Source organism: Vombatus ursinus, unplaced genomic scaffold (assembly GCF_900497805.2).
Source record: "Vombatus ursinus unplaced genomic scaffold, bare-nosed wombat genome assembly UNPS02014786.1, whole genome shotgun sequence".
Lineage (NCBI taxonomy): Eukaryota > Metazoa > Chordata > Mammalia > Diprotodontia > Vombatidae > Vombatus > Vombatus ursinus.
The window spans coordinates 2,102,712-2,111,351 of NW_020954564.1; the positions used below are offsets into that span (position 1 = coordinate 2,102,712).

Genomic DNA, 8,640 nt, shown 5'->3' on the forward strand with positions numbered 1-8,640 from the left:
TATCTATCTATCTATCTATCTATCTATCTATCTATCTATCTATCTATTTTGTCTATCTAATAGGAGACCCAAGTTTTAATCTCTCATACTGGTTAATGTTATTGTGTTTCTTTCTATTGGATTTGACTACTGAGATCCTTGCTGTATACTTGAATTTCATTAGGAAAGAGCAAGTGAGGGAGATAAGAGATTAATACAGATGGACATCATTCATTTCTGCTTACCCTGAGGCCCACAGTCACTAATGTATTTAGATAAGTACTCATCCCTAGCCCTGGAGGACAATAATTCTCAATAACTGTCACCTGAACTGACATGGAAGAAAGTTAGGATGTCTTGGTAGAAAGTCTTTTGCTTTTAACTTCTCTGAACACTTCACACCCAAAGACTGAGGGCTAGTAGGTAAGCAAGGAGAAAAGAAGGTTATGAGAATGCTAAGACCCTTATCTCCTTAAGTGACACAGGGCTTATATAGGAAAGAGGCAAAATCCATCAGATCTAGGACCAAAGGTTAGAAATAGAGAGTTACTGGTAATCAAAATAATAGCTGACATTTACAAAGCTCTTAGAGAATCAAAGAACCTTGCATAAATTATTTCATTTGATGCTTACAGAAACCTTGATGGGTAGGTTTTATATGTTGTTCAGTTGTTCCAGTTTGTGTCTGACTCTTTGTGACCCCATTTGGGGTTTTCTTGCCAAAGATACTGGAGTGGTTTGCCATTTCCTTCTCCAGGCCACTTGACAGATGAGGAAACTGAGGCAAACAGGGTTAAGTGACTTGCCCAAGGTCACACAGCTAGTAATTATCTGAGGCCAGATTTGAACTCAGGAAGATTAGTCTTTCTGACTCCAGGCCCAGCAATTCATTTACTGTGTCACCTAGCTGCCCTAGTAGATAGGTATTATAAGTATTATTTTGACCTTTATACAGATGAGGAAACTGAGACTCAGGTTAAGTTTTTTTCCCATTCCCACATAGCTACTAGTTATTGGAGATGAGGTTTGAATTCAAGTCTTTCTGGACTCCAACTCTTTTCACTATACCATATTGTAGTGGTGATATAGTAATCCCATAAGCAGCATGTGGCAACTTCAACCACACATATGAATAAGCCAAGAATTCAGAATTGGAAGGAACTTTAGAGAATACAATGTCAGAAGTAGAAAGGGCCTTAGGACATTGAATGCCAGAGATATAAGGGACTTCAGGACATAGAATGTCATAACTGGAAGGGACATTAGAATATAGAATGCCAGAGGTATAAGGGATCTTAGGACACAGAATGACAGAGCTGAAAGGGACGTTAGAACACAGAATGTCAAAAGTATAAGGGCCCTTAGGGCATAGAATGTTAGAGCTGGAAGGAACCTTAAAACTTAAATGTTAGAACTGAGACACCAATGACGTAATTTGGCCAAGATCATAGAGCAGGATCCAAAAGATCTGTGTGGTACTCCCAGCTCTGCCACTATCGAGGTCTCTTTCCACCATGACACACTGACATGGCAGCTGTCATGTGGTATGATGTGACAAGAAGGAAGAGGAGGACTGAAGCCAAGGGAAAAGCCTAATGAGCTGGCAACCAGACCAGACAATGAGACAGAGAGATCCAAGAACAGGCAGATGGGCACATAAAAAGACTGAGAGGCAAACAGGAGGAGATGTTGGAGAACATGTCCCTCCTATTCAGCCCCCTACAGGGCCAGACCTTAGAGACAGACCTGCCTTTGGCAGCCAACCACTTTCTGTCCTTCACCCCACCCTCGACCCCATCTTTTTTACTATGGAAACCACAGCAGGAAAGCTCCCCGGTGAAAGGACCATACCTCCATTAGGTCTATTAACCATAAGAGCCGCTCCTGGGAAAGATAATTCAGGCAAACACAAAAAGGGGGAAAAAACAAAATAAAACAATGCATTAGGGACTGGAACAGATGCAGCAAACCACTACCATTCCACACACAAAAAGGCAATAAAAATAAACATAAGACCCTGATAAAAGAACCCCCAATCCTTTTTGCCACAAATCCACTAAGTAACATTCTCTTGCATGAAGCTGTTAAAGTAAAAATGATAGGAGTAGTTTAGGGCAGACATTTTAGGAGGCCCTAGAGCTAAGCGAGGATTAATACTGAAACTCATATAGTGGTCATGAAACCAATCTACCAAAAATAGAAAATTAGGGGCTATCCAGTGGTACAGCCTGTGATCTGGGTCTTAGGGAAGAAGCTCAGACTTTCAGCCCTTCCTGGAAGCCTTTATATGAAATGTAGGCAATGCCTTGGATGCAAATGCCATCTTCAGGCTTCCACAGTCATATATGAGCCAGGGCTTGAGTCTAATTGAGTGCTACAGTCTGAGGAATGTCTCAGGAATGATGACAGAAGAAGGAAAAGGGGCCAGATAATTAGATTCAGCCTGCGTAGCCTGCCGAGCTCCAGACTGTTAGCAAGTTTCACTGCTGGGTATTTAGGGAAGGTTTCCTAAATCCCCTAGTTAGTACCTAACAATAGAGCATACACTAGGCATTTAACAAATGTTTGCTGCTTGCTTGGATGGATGCATGGGCACATATATAATATATAAGTATGTGTGTACATGTATATGTGTGTATGCTATATATTTAGGTATATGTGCATATATACACATGCATATGTGTATCATATATGTGTATATAAGTATGTAAGTATGTATACATGTGTGTATAAGGACTATATGTATATATGTGTGTATATACATATATGTGTATATACATATATGTGTGTATACATATATATCTATATCTATATATAGTCTTACTACAGAAATGTATTAGAAGCACTTGAGAAATAACCCAGGGTGTGCCCTTCCCTGGCAAGCTGTCTCTTATGCAGGCACAAAGTACTTCACTCTTCCCTATAATGAAGGTTTCCAGGTTTCCATGAACACTGCTCTTGGTCCCTCCTGAAGGCAGTAACTGAGGTGCCAAAGATCACCTATGTCTCCTGTAAGGCTTTTAGGGTTTCTTCTGGATTTGGAAGGGCAGTGGTGATCATTAGAGCTAAACCTTCTTCTATACCAGTCCAGGTACTACCCAGCAGTAGGAGGTATTTGCTCATAAAAGTGACAGCAAGTGAAAGAACCATCTTTACAACTCATCAGGCATTGGACTGAATATAAAGAAGCCTAGCTGGTTAGAAAAAAAAATACAGACATAGAAACTATGTGCAAAAAGGCCAGAGGTCCTTTCTGCAGCTCCCAGAGGTTCTCAGAATAGAAGGGGAAGTAACACCAGCCACCACAATTCAAAATTCAAAATCTGTCAGGGGATTGGGCTTTTTCAGACATACCAGTTTTGGGGACATGTGAAGTGATACTGACACAAGGTACAGCCCGGGCCAGGGGCTCAGAGAATTAGAGAATTAGAGAGCTAGAAGGGAGCTGCCCACAGTGACACAGCGAGTCAGTAATCGAGCCAGGACTAGAACTCAGGACCACAGTCTCCCAGGCCATTCATTGTTCTTTCCAAACTGCTTCTAAGACTCTTGTTGTCTGGGCCTGAAAAAGCACTCAGAATCATCTCCTAAAATCTAAATGATTCCTAAGGGGCAGCAGATGATTGAAATTTGTTTCTGTCAGGGTCCCTGACTTACGGTGACAGGCACGTGACAGATTAAAGCATGCAGTTTTTAACTCGATCCCAGATTATCCTCAGGGATTCAGAAGGTACCACTTCGCATTTGAGCCCCACACTATGTCCCAGTGGCCAGGATTTTCACCTAGGGGTCACCCCCTGGACAGGGTATATCCCTGGCCCATCTTACAAGTGCTGCATAAACCACTAACTGGATGAACAAGATGCCAAAGTTAATTTACTATGCAGAACACGTGGAGAGGAGCAGAAGGACTCTAGCTTCATCCTGGAGAATCAGGACTCCAGGCGATCAGTTTATATCCTGAAGCATGAAATGATGACATTGTTATAATCAGGGCTTTGATGCCACTTCCTGCATCTATCCAGGAAAATCATTTAGACTTGGAGTTCTTGTGGGAAATAAAGCTGCCCAAGGACTTTGTTCCCACACCTGCCCCAATTTAAGAAAGGGGGCGGGAGGCACTGTGCAATGGAAAAGGAAAGAGATTGCTGCTGAAGGAAGGTAATTGGTGGGCTCTTAAGATCTGGTAACAGTCAAGAGGCCATATATAGACCATACTTAGAATATTTAGAGGCATTATGCCATAGAGGATAGAATGGGCCTTGAAGCCAGGAAGACCTGGGTTCCAGTCTCACCTGACACACTGGCTGTGTGATCCTCTCAGTGTTATAAACAGCTCTTGAAGACAATAATTTGCAGAGAAGATGCCAACCTGTATTGGTAGAGGAAGGTCCTCACCAGGAGCTCCCTCCACCAATGGAATGATAGGTCATTATCCCTACCTTGAATATTCACAGACATGGAGAAATACGAGAGAGTGTCATGAAAATCCCTAGATAATATAAAAAAAATCTCATTTTTGTCAATAACTCCAACCTCCTTTCCCAGTATATCAAAACAGCAAGAACACAAAGAGAGAAGTCAAAATTCTATCTCTGTTCCCTTTTCCTTCCCTTTTATTGGTGGAGGTATAGTGAACTGACCAAAAGGTGTGAAACAAGAAGGAGAAACTGAGTCAGGAGACCCAGACAAGCTGGATAATCAGCCACTGGACTGTCATGGAGCACTGACCCTGTGGTAAACACAGATGCTTGCTTACAGACTGATGTGTCACACCTCGAGATGGAGGGTCCAAAGAAGGATTCCTGCTCCTCCTTCCTCCATCATGCCATTTAGCTTTGATGAAAGGTCTTGAATCCTCTGGGATCATGAGGCACTCACTATTTGTCAGATCACATTGTTACAAATGGTCAGCTGCAAAAAGACCTTGGCCAGGTTCTGGTTCTGGTTTGGGAGGGAGGAGAGGAAGGGATGGAAGCTGCTACTGAGTGCATACAGTCTGATTCTAGAGAGAGAGAATCAGGGGCTGGGAGAAGAACCCCCCACCCCACCCCTAAGCAGATAGTGGGCCCAAGGGCGGGGACACTCACTCGAGCGGAGCTGACCGTGGTAGAAGTGACCTGGCTACCAGAAGAGGAGCCGGTGTCACTGTAAGACACCACAGAGTAAGTGTCCGTGCCAGTGCAGGATGGCTGCCGGGCCTTCATGGACTCAATCTCCCGTTTCAGCACCATGTTGTCAAAGCGATCGAGGTCATGGGGGGAGATCAGACCCCTCACCTCAGATAGAAGGGAAAACTGGGGAACAAAAGAACATATTCAACTGAGCACTCCAGGAAAGTTTTTTTTCCCCTTCTATAATCTTAAACTAAATAATCTCTAAAGCCCCCTTCCATTTTAACTCCTTTTCACAAATAATCTCATAGCATTTGTTGATTGCTTTGGTAAAATAACTTGTTCAAGGTCATAGGTTCATAGACGTAGAATTGGAAGAGATCATGAAGGCTATCAAGTCCAACCTCATCTTACAGATGAGGAAACTGAGGCTCAGGGAGGAAAAGTGACTTGCCAAGGGTTATACCAGTAGTAGTAGGCATCAGCAGCAGGATTTAAATCCAGGTCCTCTGCCTCCAGACCCAGTGAGGTTTCCTCCATTCTAGTGGAAAGAACTCTGAATCTGAAATCAGAAGACTTGGTTCCAAATCAAATCATGTCTCTGCTACTTTCTGTCCAGGTGAACTTTGGCAAGACACTCAACCTAAGGCTTGGGCCCCAGTTTCCTCACCAATAAAATGAAAAGATTGGACCAGAGGAACTCTAAGACCTCTTCCACTTCTAAATCCTTTGATCCTATGACTATTTAGACCTATGTCAAGCTATCTGATGGCATGTGGACGATAGGAACTGTTGAGTTCCACTTCAGCCCTAGCTCTAACTTTTCACACAAGATTCTGACAATTACTATTTACGTAACTTTGAGCAAGTCATTTCATCATTTCTTCAGATTTATTTCTTCATCTGTAGGAGTTTGGACTAAATTACCTCCAATTATCATTTCCAGTTCTAAATCCACAATCCTATGATTCCCCAATCGCTACAAACCCCAAACCCAAATTCATACTTTCCAAAGATCCCTTCCCTAATCTCCCTCTCCACTACAAATACTATCCCACAAAATGGGGCATTTTCTTGAACTGCCAAACAAAGGAGTCTGGATCTTAGGCATGTGTTTCTTAGATCTGGGGCGCTCTGAATGTATAACTGAGGCCTTGACAAAGTCTAGAAGAAAGTGAGGGTTCTATCAGGCATTCATAGTACTCCTCCCCACTCCCTGAATCCTGGCCGCTGTTTGGAGCCTCAAAGTCTACAGAACTGGTCTGGAGCAGCTCCAGTGGCAATAGGCCCGTCCACAGCACTGTACCTTGGCTTGGGTGTTGAGTAGTTCAAACAGAGCCATGATGAGGGCATCCACATGGATGTTATTTTCCTTGTACTCATCTAGGTAGTAGCCCATGGTTGCTCTCTCCTGCTCATTAAGCAGATGCCGGGCTTGTTCCTCTAAGATGACCCGGGTCTGGTTGACCATGCTGCTCAGAGTGACCTGGGACCTGGCTGGCCCCTTGTAGAATCCCAGCTGAAAGACAAATTGGATCACACAGAGAACAGAATTTACTCTGGAGTGAGAATCCACATTTCCCTGGCATGACTAAAAATCTTACGTGAGACACGCCTACATAAGCCACAGGAGGGAAATTTCCGTCACGACATACCAGTCACAACAAGATCCCAAAAAGGATGGCATGGCACAGAGGAAAGAAGGTGGAGTTTGTCCTGGAGTTAGGAAACCTGGGTTCAAATCCTAGCCTTGACAAGAATAGCTAATGAAGTGCAGTAAAAGGCACAATGGATCTAGAATCAGAAAACCTGGTCTGAAGACTGACTCGTATACTGCTTGTATGTCAGATCTTGGGCAAGCTACAGAGGAGAAACAGCGACTGACATCTGTCACATAGGGTAAGGCACCTAGACAGCCTCGAGGTGAGAGAACTGTCCAAGATATTCATTTTCATTCTCTCTGTGTCTCTCTGTCTCTCCTCTCTCTGTCCCTCTATCTCCATCTCTCTCTATATGTGTCTCTCCGTCTCTATCTCTGGCTTCATCTCTCTGTCTCTGCCTGTCTCTCTGTTTCGATCTCCATCTGACTGCCTATTTCAGCTCCGGATCAGCTTGCCCCTAAGACATGCCTGATCCAGCTGCGTCGTACACAAGTGCTCTCTGAGCTCGCAGGTGGCTCACGTATGACTTGAGAATGGTCTAGATTTCAAGAGGCCACCAACAAAAGGGGATAATAACCTCAATTCACCATCACATAGTAGATCTGGGAATTCATTTCTTAGGTAATATACCTTAAAAAGGCCTTAAGTTTCAGGTGGGGATTGGGGAAAATGACAAGCAACTGTTCCCGGTTTGCCTGGATCATGGGCCTCACAGGCAAACTGACCTAGATTAGGGAGTTGGAAAGGGAGAGGGAGGAAGGAAGAGACAGAGACAGACAGACTGACAGACAGGCAGAGACAGAGATAGGCAGAGAGAGACAGGGACAGAGACAGTGAGACAGAGAGAGAGAGAGAGAGAGTTACATAGAGAGACAGAGAAGAGATAAAAGAGGAGGGAAGGGGAGAGGGAGAGGGTGAGGATGAGAGAAAGAGAATGAGAGAATGAGAGAAAAGGGAAAGAGAGAGGGAAGGAGAGGGAGGGAAAAAGGAGGGAGAAGGATGGAGAAGAAGAAGAAGAAGAGAGACAGAGAGAGAGAGAGAGAGAGAGAGAGAGAGAGAGAGAGAGAGGCATGAATCAAGGGCTCTTACTTTAGGATGTCTATGAAGTTCCTGTTAGCTTTGAGGTGCTATGATTCTAGGCATTAGACAAGACTAGAAAGGCTTTTCTGATTCTAACATCCTAGGAAATGAAACATGGCACATGGGAAAGGAGTAGAATTTGTCCTGTATTTGGTTCAAATCATGGCTTGGACAGCTAGAGGCAATGTGATATGGTAGAATGGAGCTAGAATCAGAGGACCCTGGTTTGAATCCTGCCTCATATGTTCTGCTTATCAGAAACTGTGCAGGCTACTTTGCTTCTCTGAGACCAATTTCCCTCATCTGTAGCATGTGGGGAATAAGAGAAGGAGGAACAAGCATTTATTTCACACCTACTCAGTGCCAGATACTGTGCTAAATGCTTTTACAGATATTATCTCATTTGATCCCTGTGAGGATCCTGCATAAAGGGATTGGATGATAGGACCACTAAGATCTCTTTCGGCTAAATCTTGTCTGAGATAGGACGTGCATGAGTCTCTGCCACTCCAGGTCTCATTTCCTCATCTGTAAAATGGGAATAATGCTACCTTCAACCACATATAAATATGAGTTAGTCTTCTATAATTCTATTATCTGTGTAGTACTGAACCCATCTAAACCTGCCTGTCTTGCTATAATCAGCTATTTTCTAGAGCCTCTAAATCTAGTCCATTTTTACTTCAATTTAAGGAAGGGGGTGGTATCTACTGAGAACTGATTCCCCCATAAATAGCTTCTACTTTAACCAAAAGATCTAGTAGTAGTAGTAGTAGTAGTAGTAGTAGTAGTAGTAGTAGTAGTAG

General features: G+C 43.5%; 1 protein-coding gene across 9 annotated transcripts in view; it reads right to left on the reverse strand.

The window, feature by feature from the left end:
• Positions 1-8,640, reverse strand: part of LOC114047370 (whirlin-like) — a 134,603-nt gene that overhangs the window by 22,172 nt on the left and 103,791 nt on the right. For 4 of the 9 annotated variants that reach the window (XM_027868192.1, XM_027868191.1, XM_027868196.1 and 1 more), the window contains 3 exons: positions 6,400-6,612; positions 5,070-5,276; positions 1,831-1,863 (listed from right to left, as the gene is read on the reverse strand). The exons of 1 other annotated variant lie outside the window; for it this stretch is intronic. In XM_027868192.1, the coding sequence (XP_027723993.1) occupies positions 1,831-1,863; positions 5,070-5,276; positions 6,400-6,612 (453 nt within the window). The remainder of the gene's footprint in view (positions 1-1,830; positions 1,864-5,069; positions 5,277-6,399; positions 6,613-8,640) is intronic. 4 more of the 9 variants (XM_027868195.1, XM_027868194.1, XM_027868193.1 and 1 more) reach the window with 2 other exon arrangements.